At 40.5% G+C, this 27,282-nt stretch overlaps 1 protein-coding gene across 32 annotated transcripts in view; it reads left to right on the top strand.

Moving 5' to 3' along the window:
• NFIA (nuclear factor I A) overlaps positions 1 to 27,282 on the top strand; it is a 252,269-nt gene that overhangs the window by 213,988 nt on the left and 10,999 nt on the right. For 9 of the 32 annotated variants that reach the window (XM_075097437.1, XM_075097421.1, XM_075097441.1 and 6 more), the window contains 3 exons: positions 4,458 to 4,621; positions 7,164 to 7,329; positions 14,543 to 14,634. In XM_075097437.1, the coding sequence (XP_074953538.1) occupies positions 4,458 to 4,621; positions 7,164 to 7,329; positions 14,543 to 14,634 (422 nt within the window). Of the gene's footprint in view, positions 1 to 4,457; positions 4,637 to 7,163; positions 7,330 to 14,542; positions 14,635 to 27,282 lie in introns of all 32 variants that reach the window. The other 23 variants (XM_075097433.1, XM_075097420.1, XM_075097439.1 and 20 more) reach the window with 4 other exon arrangements.

Here is a 27,282-nt window from a genome sequence, read left to right as displayed (position 1 = left end):
AATAATGTCAGATAGTCCAACTCCTACATACTTACAGCAGGTAGAAATGAAGTTCTGATCTGGAATACCCATATTTTCGTAGGTTGTAGAACTTATATTTTATGTCATTTAGTGAGGTCAGTAATAAAATATAAATGTCACAGGCTGAAAGACGCCAAGAGAAATACGGTTTGGCAGCATGGAGCTGCTTAGGGATACATAAATAATAAGTCAATAAGTAAATAAATAATAGACAAAGACCTGTTTTATCTTCCATTTGAAGATCTCAAAGAATTTAGAATCACTGATTGAGACTTGTAATATCCCATCAGAAGCACGTAAGTAGTAATAGCCCCTTCTTATACAAAGGAAAACTTGCATCACTCTAGGCATAGTTTTCAGACGCAATGACTTAATAATTTTTATGAAGCATTTCTGAAAATCATGACTGAAAGGGCTTTTCTGTGGTCACTTGCCCCTTTTAGAGGCAAACAGGGAAAACAGCAACCTGCTGCACTACTTCACATCCTTTAACTGATTAAAAATGTTTGTGATGATTCATATATTTGGAAGCACGGTTGTGTTCTGCAGTCAGAACTTATCTGAAAGGCCATTTTTGCATACACCACAGTTGGTTACCTCAGCACAACTATCGGAGTAACGGTCTGTATCTGAGCCAGCAGTTTTTAGATTTTAGCATTTAAATCCCTCTCTCTAGTATAAGGCAGGCACACTTGTAATGTTGATCAGTTTAGTAGTAGTAGATTCTTATCAAACAGCCATTCTTTTTGCCACTTGAGAAATTTGGTATTTCCCAGTCAGAGACTGCAAAAACAAACCTTTTGGAGATCCTTATTCCATTCGTAACTTCTAATGTTAATCAATCTACTCTGAGAAAATGAACCTAACATATCAGTATATGGCACAGGCTGAGGACTGATGCTTATTTGGTCTTGTTTCCTGGTCTTTCCCATGATCAAAGAAAGCCCTTCAAGGCTGTGCTGAGGAGTTGGCCAAGACTCCAAGGAGGAATTACTTTCTCCTTCTTGTGGCACTTTTCCTTCCTGAATTACTGTTCATTTCTGCATTCATTTTTCTTCTCTCTCTCTTTGGGAAGATCACCGACAAATGCTTTCCACTTTGTCTTCTACCTTGACATGCTGAGGAAGTCAAGGCAACAGACAAAGACCCACCACGTACATGCCTATGAGTATTTGTAATAACCATAACATGTCCTTCATATAGCAAACCAATCAAATTATTAAATGAAGAGTCATACCTTGGAAAAGCTAAATACAGTGTGGTCTCAGGCCTAGCTTTGAATTTCCACATATTCCCTGGGTACAATTTTTTTCTTCTTCTTGTTTAATTGAAATAGCATTTCTGTCTCCTTTTCATTCAGCGGAAGAAAAGGAATGAATTTGATCCCAGATGTGTACAAAGGACAGTGCAGTTGCATAACAATTTCAAGTAATATTAACAGAGCTGGTGCTAGAATGAAATTTTTTTATAAGTGTTAAAAAATCTCAATCTATTTTTTACTTAATTAGAACTTTGCCACATAAATTTTTATTTCTTACTTTTATCTTCATCCTTCATCTTCCATTTGGCATACAAGGAAAGGGGGAACTATAAAAGGAGATACAAAGGAAGAGAGGAAGAGTATGTTTTATATCAAAAAAATGACAGAAATGTTGCATGCTAACGAAAATTTTGTTGTAGTCATCAAAATGCTCACCACCAACTTTTGTTGAACAAATATTTGTGGCAAAATATTTTGACAAGCTCTAAAATGACTGTTGCTTCTGGGAGAAGGTGATGATACATTCATACCTGTAAAGTGGCTATGACATAAGTGTCATTAAAGCAGTTACACCTCAGGGGTTGGCGTAAGTGAGATCAGAGGCTGACACTGGGTGGAATTCACCTAACTGAAGATGCGTAGACTGGAGGTATCTACCTCAGAGCTAGTACCAGTGGGCTCCCTTCACATCCACTGGTAGGCCAGTCAGTGTCATCAATGAAGTCTAGTCAAAGGCAGTGGTTGAGATAATGGCATGGATGAGATGAATAGCTCTGTAGACACCATTAGTTCTGTTTCGTTCTCCATTGATTCTAAGATAATTAGCTCCATGGTAGACACCCACATTTACTAAGGTGAATCCCATATTATCTCTACCTTTAATAGCACACTTCAAAGTTACAGCCTCTCCCAGGAGCCTGGGGACAGGAAAATAGCCTTCATTTCTTCCTTTGAGGATTTGGGTTCTTTATTCGAAGAGTTTTCAAATATACTATAAATTAAGATGCAAACTGAGAACAAAACTATTTGTCTTAAAAGTGAATAAGAAATAATTAACTAGGTTTGTAAAAAACAAGAGATAAGCCCAGATGTGCAGACAGGTTGAACAGGCTGGGCACACAGGTGTTTGCCTTGGCCATGGAATAACTGTCAACATTTCCATAACAAGGAGTGTGGGATATGCTGCTTCTTGTTTCCTTTTCCCAAGTGCAGCATTGCAGAGCTAGCACAGCTGTGGGAAGACACTGTTTTCCTGTTCAGCCCACATGCCACGATACCTAGCTGTTATAAGATAGGTATAGCCCATGCTTTCAGAAGAGTTTCACTGGATATACATCTACTTTGATCAGAGATAGCTGAAGGCTACATGATACCTTTTGGTTCCTCATCTCCAAGCTTTCTTTCAGTGGTGTTTTCCCATGTAGTACCACATATTTAGTATGCATTCTCTTTCTGTTGTGAATATTTTAAACCTTATTAAGGGGGGCAGACTGGGAAGACTCGTGGGGTTAACAAGGATACAGGGGAGCTTTTCATGGCAAGGATAAGAGCTTCATATTCATTCCATGTCAGCATATTAAGCATGAGTACAGCTCTTTTTGGCGGTGGTGTCAAAGCAATCATTCCTATCCAGTCGTGGAGAAAGAAGTACATAGAAGTGCTGCCCAGCCAGCCCATAAATGAATGTTTATAGGATAATGCAGTAGGTTTCCTTGCTGCTGTCTCTGAGTACAAGTTTTATCCACATCTTCAGGCTCTGAGTTTGCTAATGGTTTAATAATGCTTAAGAAAAAAATTATTAATAAAGTGTCGTATTAAACTGGCGATGAACAAAACTAAAAAGCAGATTTTAGCTTTTATTTCACTGAGGGTTTTTCATAACATTCGTCATGAAATGAGTGTTTGCTCATTTGTATTTGATTTTAGTTAACTTTCCTGCATCTCTCCAATTTTCTGAAAAGTGCCAAAGGCTTTTTCTTCCCTCTTGTATATTGAACTTACTTCAAAGCCAACACATGAGTTTCTGTAGGATATTACCTCCCTTACGTAGCACTTACCTAATCGGTTATGTGTGGTGTACAAGTGCAGTATATGCACCTGGACACCCTTGAAAGATTACTAGGATAGCATGCCAAGGGAGCAACAGGGATGTAATGATGACTGGTTGGTGAGAAACAAACTATGATGTACAGATGAGTTTGTGCACAACCAGATTAATTGGCCATTCTAAAGGAAGAGTGAATTCTCATTTTAGAGGGGAAAGGGAGAATTCACAGCACTATGCGTGGCAGCAGTTGCTATCTCATGGTGACAACTAACAGTGGAAACACTGTTAGTTCACAAGGGTCCAACCCAATATATCCTGAAGGCCAAAGAACTGGGCAAAGGTGTCACATAATGTAGGAGAGCATAAGGCTCTTCAGCTGCACTTGTAGTTCTGCTGAAATCAGCTGAGGTTAAAATCTGTCATTGCCAATGGGCCTGTGTACATTACATCTTTACACCTTCACTGTAGTACATTTTCCAGGTGGCTTGTTGGCCCATAAATTCACCAAATTAAACTTCACCCCTGAAGGCAAGCTGGGGGCTTGCTGAAGATATGAGCCTAACATTATTCAGGAGAAATGTAAATGTACTTTTCAAAACTATCTTGCCACTTTGTGCATGTTCATTAGATGAAAACACGTTACTTAAAATAAATGTTCCTAAACTGAGGTGGAAAAAAATCCGCAACAACAGGAAGTGTTAGACCATCTTTAAATTATCGACCATTTATAGTACAATATGTGTAGTACACATATGTGTAAATTGAAGTTATATGAAATGTCAATTAAATCAACCCTAATCTCCCAAATACATTTTTTATTGCCTGATTGATGAGGACTGCTCTTAAGGTGATGAATAGTTTTCACTTTCACAAAAGACTGCTGATTCCTTTATATGTGTCCACTAAAAATACAGAAAATCCTTCAAAATGTCTCGCTCCGTTGGCTTTCAGGATCTAGATGAAGTGAGTGTAGGACACAATGTGGTCTAATATTAATTGTGAAAATCAGATGTATAAACAATACTGTACATTTTAAAAAAAGACTAAAAGTAAAACTACAGTAGATTTAAACTGTTTTATTTTCCAAAGGCAAAACTCTATATAACTTCTTTGTTTTCTTTCCTATAGCAAGTCCACATGCAACACCATCGACTCTTCATTTTCCAACATCACCCATTATTCAACAGCCTGGGCCATACTTCTCACACCCAGCAATCCGCTATCATCCTCAGGAGACTCTGAAAGAGTTTGTCCAACTTGTCTGCCCCGACGCTGGTCAGCAGGCTGGACAGGTGGGGTTCCTAAATGTAAGGAAGCCGTTTTTATTTCTTCAGAAGTGTTTGTCCTATGTAAAATTAACCATGGGATTATGGGATTATTTTAACAGCACATTGCACACAGGAACACACCTTGAATAGTCGCTGGAAGAAAAAAAAAATGCTGCTACTGCAAAAATATTTTTAAAAAAACAACAAAAAACCTCCCCAAAAAACCACTTGACCACATTGTGGTGAAATTAACTTAAACTGTCAGAGAAGCTGGTGATACAGTGACCTTTTGGGTCCCTCCACAAATGACTTTGCTGCATGCATTGTAACCCTAGTGGAACTAGGGTTAACAAAATATGAAGGCAGAATAATTTTTATTAATTATTTTTGAAGTTCAGGGGAGTGGGGGGGAAGAAGCAGGAAAAGGGAGGGTGAGAAACAGATGTTTCAGATCAGCTAAGTTCATTAAAAAAAAAAATACTGCCTTATAGCACTTTAGATCAAGTTGACCAGTACTTGAACTCAAGATGTTAAAAGTACAGTTTATTATGGTTTGTTATTTCTGTAAGCAGTTATCTTTTCCCCTTATCTCTATGAAAAATTAAGCAGAGTTCCAAAGCTTCAAATAACCATTTTCTTCTTTTTTTTTTTTTAATCAAATAAAGTGAATCATCTTGCTATTATTGAAATAGCATTCCGGTCAAATACAGAATTTATAAAATTTATGTAAATCAAGTCTAAAATAATGCTCTGAATATTTCATGAAATGTAATGCATGTGACTTTTTCCAGCCAATGAAGTAATAACTGGCAAAATTACTGTTTCCCTCCTGACATACATACGATTGAAAGTGTTAATGAGAATTAGTTTAATTATTAGCATCTAATTTATTACACTTACTTAATAAGCTATATTGTTCTCGGTGCTTTCCTTTCCCTAGCAGAAAAACTGACTCTACTTATTCCAGCCAGTACTGGCTTTGAATAATGTCTGCAATATGTTAGCAGATACATTTATGTCTAGACAACAAATCAATATAGTGCTTTTCTTTTTCCTTGAGTATTCATTTGCTTAATTTATCCCAAACCATTCAGCATTATGAACTGTTAGCACACTCACAATGAACATACAGCAGGGGTCTTCTTGGCAGGAAAGGGACCTAATTGTGAGACAAGATAGTGTTTGAGAGATGTCACTAATATAATAGTTTATTAAAGGTGCTGGATGCTGGAAAAATAAATATCCCTGAAGGATTGCTTCTTACTGCAAACACTAGTAACTGCAGTCTTTGAAGTCAGTGGGAGTGCTGTTAAGTTAAATGCAGATGAATTTGAGTCTTATTTATGCCCTGAGCCATTTTTGCTCTAGCACAAACCTGATTTGCACCTACACGACTTTAAGGTCTTTTGTCAGTGCCAAAGCAGGTGAAATGAAAATAAGGTCCCAAGCATTTGTCAGTATGAGTATTTTGTCCCCAGTAATTCAGGCTAATGGAAACCCTAACAGGAATTAAAATATTATTTTCTTTAGCAGTACTTAGAATATGGATCTGTGTTTAAAGCTGAGCTTTTATCATCAATGGAAAAGCCAGTGCTCAGTGCCAGAAGAACTGCAGTGAGATCAATTTGCAGAGTACTGTCGAGAGTGATCTCATCATTTTTGTCACTAAAATGGAACACCCGATTCACAGGCTGTCCTACTTTCTCTTTATGATGGCATTTGGCATCTATCTGTATGATTTTCAAGTGTCCAGGCTGTATTACATTTTAAATGTAAACTTAACAATTTGGAGGGAAGGGTGGCGCATTTTTTAAGCCTGCTTCTTGTTTTTGTGGTACTTGAAAACACTTTTGCTATGGACAGGTTTTTCTGGTGATTAATTGAAAGATCACACTTGTATAGCTGGGCCCATTCTGCCTAAATGGAGGAGGTTTTTTGCCTAATGTGTAAAATGAAGCAGTTCTAAGTTCAGTTGTTTCTCCATATGATCCTAATGACAACTAAACTGTAAGCTACACTATTACACTATTGCTAACTCAAAAGAGATGTGGGAGAGCAGTTACTTTAATATATAGTCATTCGTTTTTCTGTAATAAGATATCAGCATGACTTTTAAGACCACCAAAATGCTTGTTTTTTCTCTTAATGAGCAGTATCTTTAAGAAATTTACACTCAAGTCCTAGGCACTGATATCCTAAAGGTATAGCAGAGGCACGAAACTGGGGGATTTAGGGGGTCAAAAATACCGCAACTCTCACTGAGCATGAGGTAGGTAGTGGCTGCAGGAAATGTAAAGAGAAGTAGAATTTAATCCAGGGCAGTTCAGACCAGTTGCTAATACAACAAATGTTTAAAAACAAGAATTTCTGTAGTTTCACAAGGCTCACAGGATTTGAGACAGTGTTCCTTGAAGCCAGTGGAGAATTTGACAACAGCAGTTTCTTTGCCACCTCTCAAGTAACTGTAAATGTATTGCACATAGCTTTCAACTAGATTGTTACTACCAGAGGTTCCCAATAGCCGATTTTTAGTATAATTTTTGTCTGTTTGCTTGTTTTTTGGCAGCCCAATGGTAGCAGCCAAGGCAAGGTGCACAATCCATTCCTTCCTACCCCAATGTTGCCACCACCACCTCCGCCACCAATGGCTAGGCCTGTGCCTCTGCCAGTGCCAGACACAAAACCTCCAACTACATCAACAGAAGGAGGGGCCACCTCTCCCACTTCTCCAAGTAAGTATAGACGCAGCGGGAACCAAGGGCTAACAGCAGCACGTAACATGCTGCAGTCACCATCATATTGGCTATCCAGAGATAAGGACTGGACCAGCTCTCGGGAAGTAGGAGAGCTCTCCGCTCTGTATATGATAGACAAAACTCTGAGCTGGTTTTATATTAATGAGAAAAGAGTTAGCTTAAGGTTACAGTTTTATTTCTGACTTTGTTGGCATTTCATATAACCTCATATGAGAGAAATCAAGGCCAGTTTGCTAAGCTGTGACACAGACCTCAGACCTTTGAGATCTTGTTTACTGTCATGAGGAGGCAAGTTGGTATCTCAAGTCGGGCTTTAGAGGATAGATACTGCATGGAAGTCAGACAGATAGCCTCATCGAAAACATTGCTGCTTATACATACTGGGCTAAACTAAGAACTCTTTCGAGTTCATTTATAGTTCTTTTGGGAATAAGTCTTCCTAGATAAACCCAGACGTCTTTCCCTTATGACTTGGTTCCCGAGCCTTGCATTTTGGGCAAGAAGCTATGGTATTTCTTAGGCCCAGGGAGAAAGCTTTAATCCTCTCTCCACCACCCACACGGCTCCCATATGTATTTTGTGTAGCCACAAGTCAAATATACAAATTCCTGGATACACACTTGGGGATACCACTTTGGACTCACTCTTCTGGGAAACAAATGTGATTCAGCTGGGTTTGATGCTTTAAAAAAGTCTGGACGTTCAGGGAGTTAATTGTGAAACGATTTAATGAAGCTATGCTCAAACTGACATTTAAAAACAAAAGGGAAGCTTTCAGTGCTTTAATGGCAACTGTAGGGGACTTGCTCCACAGTGAAGGGAGTCCAAATAACATCCACAAACAAAAATCAATCTAATCGAAAGAGCAAATCCCTTTGTGTGCTTTTCAAGCTTATTATTTAAATGCTATATGCAACCACTGCTTGATGTGCAAAGAGGTATTCGCTATTCAGACCATGTGAAGCCTACATTTTTAAAGCTTTATATACTGTTCAGGAGATCTGCACAGGTTCCAGGGGGCATTTTTAAAATCTGGTAGCTCTTGGAGTTCTGCATTGCCTTCTGCTACGCGATAGTGCACAACTGCAAATTCAGCAAGATGCTTTGGCTCGCTTAGAAATTAAAATGGGTTTTAGTATGAGACAGTCTGGTAAGATTGTGAACATGATCTTATAGAATCAGGACTTCTAGAATTGATCAGCAGATTTTTGTTGAGCTAAGAAGTTGATTCATTCCCTCCCCTCGACTCTTCTTTCTGACCTTAGACCAACACTTGTGCTATCAGGAAGTTTTGACACTCTCTGATGGGAGATACTGTCTTTTAAGTCCTATCAATAAGACTGGTGGAATCTAAAAGGTTAATGTTTAGTCATAGTTATCACTGAATACAATCAGCAATGCCTTACTATTTCCTTGTCTTCAGAACTGGGAAAAATGAAACTAGGTCAGTATATATTTGTCATTACAGTTGTGACTCAGTTTACTGGCAGTGTGTGGTGTCTAAAAGAAAAAAATTCCCAACATCATTTTAGCAGTAATCTTAATGCTTAATTTTTGTGATACTGTGATCATATAAACAAGCTAAAAGCGTGTCTGTCCTCATTCTTAGCTGGCATAAAAACTGACATTTATCCACTGAAGTTCGCAGAACACCACCATTGGTATCGGTTCAGGCTGGTCACTGGCTCTGTGTTCAGCAGACAGCTGCCACATTAATTGGGAATCGAGATTTTCTCAAGAGCAGCCGTTTAATGGTATTTAAACAAAAGATTAGGAAAATAATTACTGTTTGTTAATTAGCCACGCTGATGTCTAAACATATAGTTCTGTACGTATTCAGGCATGCATCTTTTTTGGTAAGGGTTCTGAATAATAGTAACTTGAGTTGTAAAGCAGCATATAATTTAATTTAGGGACAAATTTTACAGAAAAGTAGATTATAGGAAATATTTTCTAAGAAAAAATCTTACACATATACCAAAGCCAGTGGAAGTGGCTGGCCACATAAAGAGTAAAACAAACCTAAGTTTCCTAGCCTCACAGTGAGAGTTTACTGGAAGGGCCCACTGGACTCCATTTAATGTGTCAATCAGTACCGACCCTCTATTTTCATCGGTGTTTATTTTTTTCTTAACTAAATATTGGCCTTCAAACAGCAAGTAGAGATTCATCAGAGTTTCATAAAAGCTGCTCAAAAAGGTGTTTTCCATGGTTACGCACTGCTCGAGTGCACCGGTTCTGGGAGTGTCGCTGGGTTATGGCTGACTGCCCTGCAGAGCTTTAGGATATTGGAAAGTCACTTATGCAACAAAGGCAGGAATGATGTTAGATTTTGGCCAGACTCTCTCCTTAGCTCTGTGGAAGAGAATGAAGCCCCCCCTCAAGGAAATGGAGTGAAAGGGGTTGGCATTTGATCCATTCTCCTTCCCTTTTTTGGTCTAGCAGAAAGCCCTCTGCAGAAACAAAATGCAGTTACGGCCCTACCAAAAATTGGAATATGGCCCTCCTGAGGGGTGCAGGAGCCAGGAGCAGCTGTTCAATACAGCATGGCCTCCTGGGAATGAGAGCTAAAAATCACAACAAGGTGGTTAATGATTCTCAGAGCAATAGTGAAACTCTCCAGCTGTGACATTAACCAAAACATGAACATTAGTGCTGTCCAAGGAAGGAAGAGCCTCTGGAGATGCACACCAGGGATTTGCCGCTACTGGGTGGCCAGGCATGCTCTGGGAGCTGAAAATTTCAGCTGCAAATCCTATCCCTTTGGAAAGCCAGCAGTTTCCTCAGTGAGATGACACAATGGAGATGGGATTCATGAAGTTTTGGAGGGTTCATTTTTCCTCCATAAAAAGCCTTTTCAATATAACACATCCTTGATATCAGAAGCAGTCCCAGAATTATCTTATCTGAGATCTCTTCTTGATTTTGTTTGGTTTGTAACCCGTAACAAACACAACACAATTATTTTCTTGAACTTGACAGTTTCTGGGTTTAATATCTCATTGCCCAAAGAAAACACCACCTCCACCACATGCCAGTTGGACTTTACCATAACTGAATCTGAGTGTTAGAATCTGTGGCCCTCATTCCAATGCAGAGTCGAAGGTACTGCCATCCTGTATATCATGATTTTTAAAGAGCTTTTTAAAACTAAATGTCGTTTTCTAAGGTTCATTACTCTACATGGGGAGAAACTTAGCTATTTTCTCTTGTTGGGCAAGATCGTTATCGGTTAATGTCCCTTTGCACAAAGCAGTTCTCGGGTTAAACAGCATTTGTGTCAGGATGAGAAGAATGATCTTGTGGGTATAGTACTGGATTCATAATCGGATTGGATTTCTCTCCCTTTCTCTGCTATGCATTGACTGAGCACCCTCCGGGCAAGCCATTTTAGCTTTTTGTTCACTCCTTTCCCCATCCATAAAAAAGAGGGTGATGACTGTATCATTTAAATTGTTAGAATTTGCAGTTCCCAGATACTCCGCTGCAGAATGGGTTGCAGTAGGAATTGCTGTACTGCACTGTGTTCCTCTGGTTAATTCTCTCACTACAACTCCACAACAGCTAAAGTAACTCTTAGTCCTTTGTGAAACAGTGCAGCTGTTTGTATCAAGCACATGTACCTGTCGTCTTGGTCTGTAAAAGAAAGACCTAGTGGTACATTAGGTTATCACTCACCCAAATCATCTTTACCAACCAAAAGCTTGTCCTTTTAATGCAGAACTGTCTGATTAATGACACATTCCTATAATTAATCGAAATTATTTCAGGAAAGTATATTTTAAATTAACATTCTCCTACTGCAGGCAACTTTAAAATACATGACATCCCCAAAACTGCTTGTTTGTCTTGTCTTTCATACAATTTCTTGCCATTTTGGCTAAATATCAAAGCTGTCTCTGTGAGCAATGTTCTTTCTCTGCCAACTCCTCTTTTGCTTGTTCCTGAAGTGAAGTATCGTAGCAAATTTGTGGCATCATATTCATTTCCTTGGCTATGGGCTATGATGTTGCAAACAATCTTTAGTGAATTCCAGTAGGAGAAAGACTAGGCTGGGCAGGAAGATGTTTCTATTCAAGCCCAATGGGCCAGTTATCAGCTAGTGTAAACTAGTGTAGATCTATGGAATTCCCATGGAGCAAAGCCTGGTCTCTGCCTGAGAGACCTGGCTTCTGTTCCTTTCCATGGTTTGGCTTTTCCCTTTCCTAAAAAAGAGTTTGAAGATCCCACCATAGGCTTAGCTATGTATACTGTAATATAATATGACCCAGCTTTAACCAGCGAGAGCAGTTTGCTCCGTCCTAATTTCCGCACAGAGTATAGGGATCAGAAGTGGTAAGACTTCCAGGAATCCCACCTCCAAGTCAAACAAGGGTATTTCTATGAAGACAGCAAGATATGGCTAAAAGTTCTGTTGGTGATAGTCTAAGGAATGCTCGGTTGCTCCCTTTTCTGAACCAAATTTCACCATAACAGGAGTCACTCCTAAAGTGTATTCTATGTCAACTTAATATTCTGAGCCAAAATGGCTCCTTACACTCCGCAAACATCTTGTGACATTTTACAGTGAAGTGGGACTAGCATCTTGGGAGAGTCCAGTGTAAAGTCTGCTCTGCATATATGTAGTTTTGGTGCTCTGCTCTTCACTTCTTGGCTTTAGCAATGTAGTTATGTGACCTTAAGGAAATACCAAGCTGACATCCAAGTATTTTCAGAAAGCAAGTTAAACATAGTTTGGAGCATTACAGAAGAAAGGTATACACAGTAATTCACCCAGCAAGGTTTGAGGGGACTTTTATGCATATTATACAGTTTTCAAATGCTTTAGAATTTTGTTTGAACAGAGAAGCTATTTAAGACAGTGTTCTGATTGTTTCCCTTTGATTTTCTACCAAATATCGCAGCAAAAGTATCTGCCAACAGGGAACTGTAAACATGATCTTGAGTTCCTTCCCTTCTGAGTGGAACTTACCTGCTCCAAGGGATTAAATGGCCTCTCCACTCATTCTGCTTCCTTAAAAGTAGACCAGAAAAACCAAACAACAGATGTTTGATTTTTGAGCTTTGAGTTAATTTTCCTCACTGCAGAAGGAATTTTTAGCCTTGCATAACATAGGGTTCAGTAGTTAGTTAAAAAAAAAGCAGTACAGAAAAATATTAATACATGGCACTAGCAACAGAGGTACACCCTTTGCAAATTTGTGGCTTCTTTGATTTAAGATAGTAAAAATTAAGATGGTAAAAAGGCAAGGAGACCATCTCACCAAATCTACTCAGTTAATTTCTTCCTTGATTTGCAGATATGAATAACAACCAGTGTACCTGTTCATACTCTAATATGCAAGCTACACTGCAATTTGCAAAATCATCTTAGAAAGATGAATTAGTACACTTAAAAATTCCTTTAAAACTTTGTGAAGGAAAGGTGTTCCTTGCAGAATTTTTTCAAGTACTAGCAAGGTGTTACGTTTTTGGAGAGAAAAGCTCGCCTCACTGGAAACAACTGGAAAGAATTTATTCTTAGAAGTCAGAAGTGCCTTATCTCCCCTCGGATCAGTAGGAAAGAAAAGATATGCAATTTCTGGAGTGATTTCAGGGGGATGCTCTTTGAGAAAGCAAAGCTGTCTCATATAATTTTAAGAATTAGGAGGCATCATGAGACGTTTGTGAGACTTGGATAGAGAGGGAAGGGAAGGATGTGGTTCTGCATGCTCAGACTTGGGAATTCCTCACCAAAGGGCTTTGTGGGGTGCAGAATGTTTTCACTGGTTCAAGGGCAGACTGGGTATTCACCAATGAGAAATTCCTTGCAGGCCATTAAATACAGGGAGTCCCTGAGCTGAAAATAATCAGAGGGTGGGAAAGTTATGACAAAGTAAATGTCGCCTGTTTTGACTCTTCCCTGTGCATCTCCTTACAGCCTCTGTAAGAGAGAGTACAGTGGATGACGTGGAGCATTAGTCTGATTCAGTACAGTCTCAAACCAAAGGCTCCTCCAGTGTGATGCCTCTTCACTGAACATTTGGCTTCAGAAAGGCAACAGACTTTCATTTACACAGACAACTCGATGTCTTCTCTGACTCTTAATTCACTTTATTTTTCTGTAACATTGAGGCCTGAACATTATATTTAGCTTGACTGGAATTTGGCAAGTAACTTTCTTTTGAACATTGTTTTTTGTCCCTTCATTGGACAGTTAGATTGTCTGGGGATTTTATTCAGCAGAATGCATTCCCATAAATATATTTAAAATAGACAGAATCACTGTTTGTATTAAGGCATCTATTTAGGTTACTTGAATTTAGATCTGAACATGCAAAAAACTAAACAAGGGGGAAGATTGCATGGAGAATTTTCAAATGAGGGGAAGACTGAAAATGCATTGAAAGCTTTTGGATGTGGAAGTACGTGGCATTGAGGACAGTTGCAGTGGAGAATATAATGCAACAATAAAATCATTAAAGTACTTCAAGTTTGGAAGTAATCTGGGTTCTTGGCTTGCATTGCATTTAATAGCTTTACATTTATGGGAGCCATTCCAGTTTTTAAAGGCAGCTTCAGCCTTCAGACTGATTGCACTTACCACCCCAGTGAAACTGCAACCCATTAATTTTTTACCGAAAGGATCTTCCTAGTTTGTCAAACACATCAAGTGAACATTTTAGGGAGTGCAGACCACAGCAGTATGAAAAGCAAAACTTTATATTGAGAGAGAATGCCGGATTAGCATGAAATAAGGGTCTGATTCTGTTAATAAGCACTTCAGAAAATTCACTGCTATACAAAACTCCATTAAAACCAGAGATACCACATACTCGAGTGAAAACAGTCGGGCAATACCAGGACCTACAGAAGTCTCTTGTGCTATCCCAGCATGGGAGGGCCTACAGCGGCTCTCTGGGATGGAGGGCCACGCAGGTGACCCCAGCACACTTCTCCCTGAGCGCATGTAGTTGCTGTCCTGCCTGGCAAGCAGCCGTCTCCCAGCAGCCTAGTCCCCTGCGTGTTTATATCCCCATCAGTAAGACCAAACCTTTCCAGTGTCTAAAACCAAACTCTTGCTCTCTAAAACGTTTGCACATTTCTATGTTAAACATCTGCTTAGGTGGCTCTGAGACAGTGTGTTTTGGTGTTGTTCGTGTGCAATCTAGTGCCGCTTCCTCAACGCATGTGTCCCTTCCCTTCACAGCCTACTCGACACCCAGCACCTCCCCCGCAAACCGATTCGTCAGTGTTGGACCACGGGATCCAAGCTTTGTAAATATCCCTCAACAGACTCAGGTGGGCCGCTTTCAACTTCTCTGTATGCCTGCAGCCTCTTCTTCTTCAGTGTACTCTAACGTGTCCCTGCGGAGCCAGCTGCATTGCCGCTGTCACTTCACCCACATGGTCTCAGTAACTACAGTGAAATGTCACTTGCAGTTTGTTTGTCTGTTGTGTTTTTTTGGGCTTATGTAGTAATAACGCTGCTTTCATAACTGGAAAGATCTCTCTTGCTTTCTAAGATATTGGCTTCTAGTGAACAATTTTTCCCTCTAGGACTGAGTTTTCAAAGACTTCTGCTCCAACCTGTTCCCTAGGCAGTGCATTTATTTGCATATCCAAAAGGAGCTCAGAGAGACCCATCAGGTAACAGCACACCTTAGTCCCCCACCAAATACAATGGGAGACTGCTCCAATGACTTCCATGTGAAAAAATAGACTCAAATTCCTGGTTGGCCATTTGCATGGTGGGCTTTGAGAGAGCAGGAGAATTTGTAATTGCGAGCACATCTGTTTCCTTACACAAAGGGAAAAAAGTCCAGTCGAGGCAGGCCTATAAAGCTGCGTTAACTGAATTCATAGTCCTGCTATGGTCAAATCAGAAGCTCAAGTAAACATTTGTGTTTCTTTAGGAGAAGGACAAGGTTTAAATGTGCTTTTTCCAAGCTGTATCAAATTCCCAGGGTCGATTAAGAAAATAGTTGTTGGCAGTTTTGTTAGCAGCTAATTTGAGCCAGATGTTGAAAAAATTAAGTCTGCGCTTAATATCACATTATCATGGGGGAGAAGGTATAAAAAAGTGAGCAGAACTAGTGCTTTAGGGCAACCACAGTTAGTAGTTTTAAGTGATTGTTTGACTACGTTACAATTCTTTCAAAGGTCAACAGCAAGAAATATTTGTAATTTTGTTTTTAGCTGGCTACAATGACTAAAAAGTAATAATTCAAATAACTAGCGAATTGGGGAGTACTACTGCTAGCTCTTGTTAAGTTCTTTCAAATCATTTATATGCATCTGCATAATTAGTGTAGTTTAATGGCTGTCACATACCACAGTCCACTATATGCATGAAGACAGACTCCTCATTGCAATGGCTTCAGCACCTACACTGTCAGTGAAACTCAAGTCACTCACTACAGACAATTTTCAGTTTACAGAGCTGCAACCAGATGCCTGTGAGCACAATGTGTTTTCTTGCTATCTGTTCTTTGTGTACAATTTGTTAGGGGCTTTAGTTTATAGCTCTGTCGACAGCACAGGTTAAACTACATCGAATCTCAAACCTTCTCAGCATTAAATAGGGTCACAGAAAGTACACCAGCAGTGCAGAGCGGGGTTTTAGCCCATCAGGTTCAGATTTTTTTTCATACCTTAACAAAATGCAGCCTGCACCCCACTTTTCAGGCCTCTTCCTTTTATTTGGTTCATGTACATGACAAGTTTTCATGCGCCTTTACATTTAAATCATATTTCTCCAGTTGTTTTGGAAACAACTGGAATACACAGAAATACACTGAAATCGGGAAACAGGAATGTTAAAGTCCTTAAGCATTTGGTATTTTCCTTCATAGCTCAGGAAACTTGAAACCCTTTGGAGAATGCTACTTACCTTTTCCATAAGGCTTGAAAAACTACTAGTTGGTAAATTGATTATGTAGTACACAACAGTATTAAGCCTCCAAAGCATTTTAAAATTATTTGAATCCTGCAGCCTAGGTTTCCCAGATAAGTTTGTTGACTGTAAACTTTTATCCTCCTTATTTATGGCTTAAATCACTTTAAAGTGCTCTAGCCTTACTTTAAGTGCTTCTATGTAATGCAGTATCGTGAATAACAATGCTGTACAGTGAAAAACAATACTCAAGCACAGCTTTCAATTAAAGTCAAACATGCTGCAGTGGGTAAGGAGACTGGCTTCCAGTCTCTGACTCGAGCTGCATCTCTGTGCTTCTATACATCATTACACCACCGCAACCCACTTGATACTAAATATATAATTTATCAGCAAAACTCACTACTTATTCATGAAACAACTCTGAGGCTGACTGTGTTTTAAATTAGAGAAGTGAGGTAAAAATTCTAACTGCAATGATTTGGGATTTACTCAGCGCTCCTCTAAACAAAGACATGCTTTTATGCACTTTTTGCAGGGCATTAGTGTATAGGACGATCACCTAGGATATTTTCAAAATGAAAATATAAAAACACATAGGACTGTGTTATTAAAAGCAGCTGGGGTGGCTGCTTTCCATCAGGATTTTTATAGTACACTCAGAGTCAGCCTAAGATATGGGTCCTGAGGACCACTAACTGCCAGGCCACACAGATCCCTTAGACAAGAGGAAGCAGTGAGCACTCAGGGCTTCTGAAAGTCAAGCTTAAATATAAGGGTTAAGCAACTCTTTACTGCTGGAACAACAAAATAAAAATGAAGGCTGTGTCTAAACATCTGCTTTTTTAAAATTACGGTTCAGCTACAAAGTACAAGAAAACATTATGGTCAGCTTTCTGGTGGCTCTGATTTTCTTTTCCAATTGGTGGGTCATTTGACTACAGGGACTAGTTACGCATCATCATTGTTAGTCTTAAAGTGCTGCAAAAGTGGGTCTGTGCACAGGGATATGACAGCGCTGTTCAGCAGAAGTCATATTTCCCATACATGGGCATTCATGGGCTTTCACAGAACATTGGAATAAAATCGCAGACAAATGTACAACAGCATGGCCAGGTTTGAGCAAGGATCATTCTGTCCCGGGCTGTTTTTAAACAACCAAAACCAGTACAAGCCTTTCTTAATGGGCATTTTAGAAATTAGCAGTAGACATTTCCATTAGCAGCATGTTCTGATTTACGTCACATTGCTTCAAATATAATCCCTTAAAGGAATTTTATAGAATTAATATATTTTATTTAGAAAAAACGTGTCTTCCTGTGTCAACAAAAGCTGTAGCAGGATGACAACTCCATGACAGCAAAGGCCAGGAAACAAACTGATTTAAGTCAGTAGTTCTGATTCAGCAACAAAAGCCCCAAAAGGGCTGTTGGCTTTGTCTGCTTTTAGCAGCTTCAAAACTTTTCAGTTGGCTTGTTTTTTCATACACTGCCTCTGCTTACGCCATCCATCACTCTGCCACTCCAGTGGCTCACCGCATAATTGTCCTGTCTTGGGGGGGGTTATTTGAATCTAAATTTCTGTTTGAGCTATTAGGAGAAACACTTGACTTGGCATCCTCTGTATATGTTGACAAAAAGGCACAGGTGTTGTAACCTTTGCTTGATAAATTATTTACTTTTGCTACTTGACTCACAAGCAGTATGGGGGCATCAGCTTTTTAACCGCCTTTTCCGTATGCAAATCAGAAATACAGTATGCCTGGGGTACACAGTCTTTAGTTTCAAAAGCAAGCTGGTCTAGATACCTCATGACTAAGTAATAGATACGTCTCTCATATTGCCAATGACTTGTAATAAGGAGAGTGGTAGGGAAATGGGAAAGTACCATCACATTAATTGGGGACTAGCCTATCAGTAGCAACAACACTAATAAAGAATAAAGGGTTCTGAGTTTGGGGTTTGTTTTTTTTTCCTAACCAAGTGATGAAAGTAATTGTGAAACACAGGATATGCCCTCAGAGTATGTGCAGCTGGTAACACTAAATTCGTAACCTGTTCTTTGTGACAGAGTTTGCATTGTCACTTGCCACTCTAAATGGTGTTTGCTGGTCTCTAAATGCCCTCACTTTGCTCTATAGTACATAATTCCTTTATGGATCAGCGTGCTGTATTCAGCATGCTGGAGCTCCACTCTACACTAAACATTGTTTACTAGTCTGAGTCCTGTTTGCCACCTACTTACCCTACATCTTCCTGGAAGTTGTACTTCGGAGGGGTGGGGGGTGCTAAAAACAGCTCCTGGGCAACACATGCCTGCTCCATCTAATCACTCCTACCTGCCAGTAGCCTGTGTGCCGTATACAGTAAGGTTACAAGGATGCACAGAACAGAAACTGCCTCCCACTGCAGGCACCCAGGCAGAGGATCACCTGCTTTACCACCTGTGAGAAACTAAATGGTTTTCTTCTCTGCTTAAGAGAGAAAGTGTATCATGCACCCTCTTGTCCAGCTATTTCAGGAAAAATCCCGCTCTAATCTAGACACACTTTGTATCAGATCCATCCCAGTTAGTTATAAAAGTTAGTTAAGCACAAAACCAAATATTTATTCCCTTACCTTTCTCTAGGAAAAGATAACACTATTTTCTAGAAGAACAGAAGTAGAAGCTATTCCTATGTCTGCCTTTGCACAATCCCAAAGCTACAGGCAGATCATGGGTAGTAAGCCAGAGTCTTGTCTTTTCACACTTTCCCTGGTGGGGCCCTAGAGCCACACAGCTACAACAGTGCTGTGGATAGAGCTCATCCTTTGTAACGCAAACCGATTGAAACAAAAGGCCCGTAACTTACCTAGCACACTGCAATAAAGTATAAGAAAAAATTAAAAAAGGCAAGGAAGCTTATCTAGGCAGCAAAATGACCAGTATGAACACCAGCAAACTCAGAAGCACAGCCATGCTCTTGTGACCAGCCTTATAAAGAACAGGTACAAAAATGTATGCTGTCAAACACATCTGTAAAAGAGTAATGCTGCCCTGTAGTAAATAGGGGCCAGGCGGGGGGATTACTGGAGTTTAGCAAAAGGGATACTACGTTTATAGAATAAGGAAATTGCTAACTTCTTTAGATCTGCTCCCGGTATCTTTGTAGCTTCTTTTAGGCTTTTATTTATCTATCAAAAACCACCCTATGCCTCAGGTGCATGTACAAACCTAACTGTACGATTACTTTCTTTTCAAGAGACAAGGGAAAGACTATTTTACTTCCCCGCAATACTTTTAGAAAGCAAACTGCAACCTGCAATTTTTCACTGGCAGCGCTTTATAACAAAGGGCATGAGAAAAAAAAAATGAGCTTTATGCTGTGTCTTGTAGATTAGCAGATGTGAGCTCTGTCAGAAAAGGGAGGGAGGCAAATTCCAGAGTAGATGGTCCTTCTGCGATAACAGCCAGTCACTGCTGCCTAGACACTTAATTCAGAGGAATGTAGTGGAGGTGATGCCCCTCACCGCGGCTGGAGGCAGTGCAGGCAGAGGGGAGGCAGGGAAGCAGTCTCACAGCTAGCAAGGCCTGAACGTGTATAGGATTCATAGATCAAAGTCAGCACCTTGAACAGGAAGCTAATGCAGTTCCTCCAGAGCTATTGCTTCTGCAGCTGAAACCTCAAGGCTGCTTTGTGCCCAGGTTCCATTGCCACCCTATGGAAGAAAGAAACCAGTGCACACATTTTTCTTTTGACAAATAAAACATGTGCCTTGCTTCATGGGGATTTTCCATTTTTGCCCCTGCCCCAGTGCCCTGCCCTTTGCACCGTCAGAAAGTGACGCAGAGTTGCCAGACTCACACGTAGCTCGTGTTGATGTACTTCATTAATGAGTACCACAAGCTGCCTGTCCTCTTCTGCCTCTGCACCCTTCTCTCTTTCTCCCATTTCCTAGCACCCAGGAATTGCTCTGGTCAGAGAGGCAGCACCTGCTGGCCCTCAGGGAGGAAGGGTAAGGCCAGGATTTCATGGTACTGCTGCAGTGTGCAAACGGCTGAGCCACCGCTTCACTTTGCGGAGCAGTCCGTGTTCAGAAAAAGTGTAAGGGGTGTGTGTGGCTCGTACATTGCATCAGACGTGCAGAGAACATGAGAGGCTGCAGGAACAAGATCAGGCCTTTCATTTTGGGGGTTCTGAGCAGAACTATTTATAAGCCAGGTCAGCACTACTTGTCGCTTAGGTGACACTTCTTCCCCAGAATAAGAATACTTATCCTCCAGGCTAAAAGCACCGCTTGTGTTTGAGCATGAATGAAGATGAAGAACACTAATTTGGAAGCATTTGTTCAAATCATTTCAGCCCCCTGAGAACTACATGTTCCATAAAGTAACTTCCCTAGGCCAGCATGCATGGCTTTGGAAGAAACTTAAGCTGCAAAGCACTTCTAAGCAGAGGCTTGACTGCCCCTTTCCTTCTCTTGGCCCGCAGCAACAAATGTACTGGCAGGTTCAGATCACTTAAATGCAGGAATAACATCTCTTCTGGGTAAAGAACAGAAATCTGCAGAGACCAGATATAAAAACGCAATTTTGGGGTGTGGGACTGCTACCTTCTAGAGCTGCTGAAGTTAGAGGGGTCACTTTTCTTCCAAACCCTGCAGGGAATGGGAAGCGAGGGCTGGTCTCCAACACTTAGAGCAGAGTTACACAGTGCCCAAAGTGCCATCTGAATTTTAGATTGTTCCTGAGCATATGTGAGCCCTATACCCTTGTGGATTACCTTCCTACTAGCAATTTGCAATTTGTGTAAGAGATGAGAAACACAAAACAGAACCGTTATAATGAACAGTTGAGCATGTGAGAAGAGAAAGTTGTATATGTGACCACTTAATTAATAGTAATTGCCTGGGCTGAAGAGCACTGAAGAAGGGTGGGTTCTTGTAGGCTTGAGCCCGATTATGACCACTGAAAGTTTTGATTCCTGAGGAAAAAAGTGTTTTGCTGCAGAACCAGTGGCACGAAGCGACTGATATGTGACCTGAATGTTGATGCTGTCTTTCATCTTCCACCCAGGAAGCAGTTAGAGTGGCCTGATCTTGAGGGTAGCCTGGAGGTGGCTCTAAAAATGTAGTATAAGTCTAGAGAGAGTGTGCACAGAAAATGTGGTGTCAATCTCTATAAAGCATCAGCAGGTCTCAAACCCTGGAAAGCTGAAAGATTTCAGATCCTGCCTTTGCTTTGTGTTTCGCTTTTCTCTTTTGTTGAAATTAGTCAAGGAAATGCTGGCTGAACCCTTCATTGAGCTGAAATTGAGATAGTTCCACCATGATAGGAGCAAAGAGCCCGCACACAGCTGTGGTGCTCTTGATGTGCCCCTGATCACACAATAGCTCCAAAGCCACGCATCCCCAGTGCAGCATGAGTGTGAACATGCTGCTCTGATCACAGTTGCTAATGACAGTCCAGCGTGTGCTCCACAGAGGGGAGATACAAAGGTGACCAGAAATCAGGCTCACTCCCCACTCCCATTCCCTTCACGGCCTGTTCAGCTCAGTGCAGAAAGCCTGTTTAATTGAGCTTTTGTGCAGAAGAGCAGTATGAAATTCTGCTCTCAGATCAGTTCTTAAAAAGCAGCAGAGAACAGTACACCTCAAGAAGAAAGCACATATTGCACTATAAAGCTAAAGATTCATAGAAAACTTCCCAGTATCATTATGTGGCCTTATCTTCAAAGTGGGTTGGAGCCAAATCAGTCCAGAGATGCCTGGGTTAGTCTGCAGCAGTGGGGATCCTTTTTCCCGTGCTTGTTCTTCCTCCTCCTTGCAGGCTCTGGTGAACATTTTAGACTTCTTTTTGGAAACTAACACTAAGCATCCTATTTCCAATAGATACAGCATACAATTATTTACAATGGACATAGACAAATTTCCCAAACTGAGCAATTAAACTTATTGCATTTTTCTCCTCCTTACAATAAACAGGAAGCCTGTGCGTAAGGCACCCTTTCTGTGGGTTTTATGGCCATTACTTATGCTCCACAGTAGGGGAGAAGAGAGGGAAGAAGTAAGTGTGGGCCTGGTGGGAAGAGTTGGCAAATGCAGAAATATGATGAATGAGCTGGAGAGATTTAATTTCTTACTAAATTCTCTACAAGCTGTGTAACCTTTCTTTAGCTAAACAATTACTCTAAAAGGCAATGATTTTCTGCATTTTCATTGAAAAGTCTTCATAATAACAATGGACTATGTTCTCCTTCTTGGAAGAACTTCTGCCAGAAAGCAGTTTTCTTTTTTCCATTCAGCAGGATACTTTCTTTTATTTTTATTTTTTTCAATCTCATATTCCCCACTAACAAGGATTTACAAGGCCTACCACTTACTGCATGGGGCTAGGAAGAAGCTTCCCCTCAGGCCAAATAATTTTGGTCCATCTCCTTTAAAGGGATTCTTGGATCTTCCTCCCAAAAGGAGATCAGCCACTGTCAGAGACATAATACCAGACCCAAGTGACCATTTAATCTGACAAAACATGACAGTTCCTATGTTCGCAGGTACAGAGCACATGGAAGGGGATGCTCAGATTTTTTTTCAATGGGCAAGCAGCAGGTCTTGCTGCTGTTGTGGTGGGCACAGTTGAGAGGGGGAACAGGTACTAAGTTTTGTGTGGTGGAGAGAGAGTCATCAGATCTTTAATTTCATTGGCCACGCTGCTGACATGATTAAATCAGAGTGGGTGCTCATCCATGCTGAACCGCAAGGTGCTGTGACCAACCAGAGCATTGTAAGGACTTAGGATATTGTAAGGACTTTGGAGACACAGCATTGGCAGAGTGCTTTCCTCCCGCAGAGCTGCACATTTGTTCAGATACACACACGCATATGTATACACACACACAGAGATCAAACAAGCAAGTATAAGGCAAGATTATAGTTATGTGCCTCGTACTACTTTTACTTGACTTGGCCAATTTCCTGGCCACCTCACACCCACCCCCAACCTCCACTGCAGATAATGCTGTATTGGATTAGTCTGCCTCACTGCTGCATCAGGTCCCAGATCGATTTATTGACTCTGTCAGAGTGGCTACTACAGTACTTGTTACAAGAGCGGAATAGAAAGCAAGAATGTGTCCACATAAAATATAAAAATGACGTTTTGTTCGTTCTTTCCTCTTTTGCCCTATAGATCTTTATGTGTTTACAAAGTGGAGAGCACTTTACTTAAGTTAATCAGCTCCTTCTACATTATTAATTGCGACAGTTAAGGTGCTACATGGCGGCAAACATATTATTGAAAACATTGATCTCACGCTCACGGTATGGTCCTGAGTAGGTTTTGTATTCCTTCCCTTCTTTTGCAACTGCTTTAGGGTACTATCAAATCACATTTCCCTGACTGACAATATGTCATCAATACCATTGATTTCAGAGAGGGGCAGAGATGTGCATGAGAAAGAAAGGAGTACGCAGAGGTTCAGCATATTCTGTAGTCTTGGAGAGGGGTGGTTGGAAGTTGGTAATCACAATAATTACATGCCTGGCCTGATTTCTCTATTTTGTAAAGAGTAATAATTTAAGAGCTGAAGTTTCCTAAGTGTGGAAGATTTGCAGAGACAGCATGATGAGACCTTTTAAAATGCATGTAGAATGCATACCCTTAAAAAAACACTTACTGACTTTTTACAAGGGTTTTGGAAGTGCCTTTGAAAGACATTTCATGAAAGTTCAGCTTTTGCAGCTGATACCTGTATGAGCTCCATAAATTCCACACAGCCTGACAAACTCCAGAGGGTGTCACATGTGACCTGGATGGAAAAGGTCAGCAGCTGAATTTATGGCCTTTGCATTTACTGGAACATTAAGATTTTTGCCAACTGCCATATATACTTTTTAACAATTCTGCAATCAAAGGATTAGGACCACAATCTACAATGAAGGTCAAAAATTAAAGGCCACAATCCCTACATCCTTCCCAATGGATAGGCATTAAGCTACCTCGAATCTAAGAATCACCTTCGCTTAATGGCCTTAACACAGAGGTCAAGGAATAAATAAGCTCCAGACGTGAACACCTTGCAAAATAGACTATCTTGCTCTGAAATTAATACCAAATTCCATAAGAAGGGACCAAAAGATAGGAAGCCATTTCTCAGTGGAGAAGGACTCCAGTTCGGAGTAGATTGCATGTTCCCGAGACACTGAGCATCACCTCCCTTAGTGCTGGGCTATACTAGACAAATTTAAATAGCATACAGGGGAAGGACTGAGGCTTCAGAAGAAATACAGCAAAATTACTGCAATATTGTTAAAACCTGCTTATATCTGAAATTTAACAAAGGTGCCTGTTCTTAGTAAGGATTACTAACAACATGCCACGTTGTAGCTTTCAAATTTTACCTGGTTTTAGTTCAGAACAACAAAAGGTATCCTCTTATTTTAGGTATTTGTTTTTATAGTATATTCTACTTGAACAGAGGTAGAACTGGAAAAGTGTAATCCAAAACCAGGATACTTTTAAAAAGAAAAACTCTAATGTTAATATATCAAGAACATATCTTCTAGGCTTGATTGTAGCCTTTAGTTACTTTGGTTATTAATACTCAATTTTGGAAACGGTACTGACACTATAATCATAATGTTTTCAGGCATATTCACTTGCATAACCCAACTCTTACATCATCTATACAAATACTAGTTATTACACATGAAGAGATGCAGCTAAATACATTTCAGAAGCCAATGAAATGTATTTTTAATTATGAGATATGAGTAACAAAAATCGCCACCAATAAAATGCCATCACCTCTGAGGCTGAACACAATAATTTCTGCATTGCTCAGAGTAGCCTTATACAACTTTAGGTATCCTTTTGTGCTTTTGCTATAACTACATCTTTTTAAGTATGAAAACAGAAAAGGTATCATTTTTTAAAAAAGGGGATAAAGTTAGATATTAAATTTGCATGTGGGGTTGGGTTTTTTCATCCTTGCATGTGCTAAACAATGAGATTTGAGATTTTGCAGGAACACTTTTACACATAATGTTCCTTGTGTGGCTCTTTTTTTTTTTTTTAGGACTTTCTTGTAGTGTTTTGGGTCAGAGATCATGTCTGAATCTGTGGTATGGACTCAACTATACATTCATTGAAGTCAGTGAGAGTCGGAGATGGAAGATTTGTTATTGGCAGGAGTTTGTTTTAGAAATACATTAAGATTTTTTGTTTAATTATGCTTATATTTTGATTATAGCTATGCACAGTAGAATAAATCTAGTCTTTTTCAAATAAGATAAAGGTTGATATTACCGTTTTCTTTATGGGAAGGGCTTGCTGTGCAGTCATCATTTACTGGTCTTGTAGGCTAAGTCTGAAAGTATAGGCCAGGTTATGTTCCATCTGGTTCATTCCTAGCAAGGGAGGCTCCACAGACTCTTTATAAACTCACTGCCTTCCTAACAGCAGTAACACAGGCAGAATTTGTCCCAGGAACGGTAACCGCTTTATCAGTCCTGTTGACGTTGCATGACTCAAAAAAGAGTTCAAGTTCTTCCCCTGGAGGCTCTTCAGTAATAGGAGGAGTAAAAGTAGTAACATTTAGAAAAAAGGAAAACAAAAAAGACAGGGGAGAGCTGTAGTTCTCCATACAATGGAGCACCTTGCTTACTGAGTAGAGAGTACTGTCCATACTGTATACTTCTATACAGTCTATTTTCAGAGGAAAGCCTCACATTCACTGACTCATAAAAGCAAAGATGCACCTTTTGATTTTAAGTTCAAGGTTTACATTAGTAATTTTGTCTGTTTTCTCTGTTAGTATTAATTAAATTGAGGTAGTTTAATTAGTATTACTAAATTTGATCATTAGTAGTAATTCATTCTGCCTGCCATACTGCATAAATATGATGAAGCAGAAATAACTAAATTGTTTAATTTAATCTCATTTAATGACTTTACACTCCACCAGGACTTTCACTGGCATCTCACAATATGTGTGAAAATCACTCCACACTAGGCCAAGACCCAACTCCCTTTAGCCAACCATGTCTAATACGTTCCTCCTCATCCAAAGGCATCATGTGCTGTAAAGGCTTTTCCCATTTCTCTACCGAAGAGGTGCCTACTTGCAAAGGCTGGGGTGGCCTTTCCTTGCCCCAGTCACCCAACTCCTGTATCATCCCAACCCCGGTGGCCCTGACGGAGCTGTACGGTTCTCATTGGCCACGACGCCCGTGGCTCGGGGCTCCCCATGGTGTAACAGGAGAAGTCCCATCATCAGTCCCCGTGGCCGCACACCCCTGGGGCCAAGCACTGAGCACAGGCATGGTGGACGGCCTTCCACTTTTCTTAGAGTAGTTTGTTGAGTTTCAGAAGGCACAAAGCATCAGGAAAAATGCAGACATCAAAAGTTCTGGTGTTCAGGAGAGTCTTTTTGTCCAGCTCAATGCCCTCTTGGCTTTCTTTTTTTAAGGGGAGATTTGGGGAAGGGGGTTCACTGCTGTATTATTTCATTATTCCTCCAGCTCACTGTCTAAGGTTAATGTGGCAAGAACACTGGAGTTGCCTCTGTGCCCCTATTCCTGCCTATGTTAATTTGGAGATCGTTTATCTCCTTCCACACCTAGGACTTGCCAAAACCCCAGTTCCTCTTCCCTTTCTGTGATCTCCACACCCCAACCTTTCTCTGCCCACTTCTGAAAATACACTGTTGCCTCAGCCCCCTCGTCCTGGAGTCCCCAGTTCCCATGCAGTCCCTCTGTCATTCTGCATCTGCCTGGCATGCGCCCTGCCAGCCCTTCTGTTACTCCTGCCCACAGGCCAGTTCCTTGCCTGCGCATCCCAGCCCTCCGCCTACCCGTCCCCTCCCTACTTTTTGCCCTGCTTTTATGAGGCTGTGCACGCTGCCTTTGCTCGCTCAGCAGAACCACGGGGCTGCCCATTTGTCTGCTTCACCCGCAGACTGCCAGTGCAGGCAGAGACGAGGTACTGGAGACTTTGGGGGGATTTTGGAGGGCGTACTTGCTTTCCCCTCCAGCTCAAGTTGTTATCTCCCCTTGCTTTCCTCTTGTGCTGTGTAT

This window comes from Phalacrocorax aristotelis, chromosome 6 (genome assembly GCF_949628215.1).
Source record: "Phalacrocorax aristotelis chromosome 6, bGulAri2.1, whole genome shotgun sequence".
NCBI lineage: Eukaryota > Metazoa > Chordata > Aves > Suliformes > Phalacrocoracidae > Phalacrocorax > Phalacrocorax aristotelis.
The sequence above is the reverse complement of the archived record's forward strand: the minus strand, read 5'-3'. Positions and strand labels throughout refer to the sequence as shown.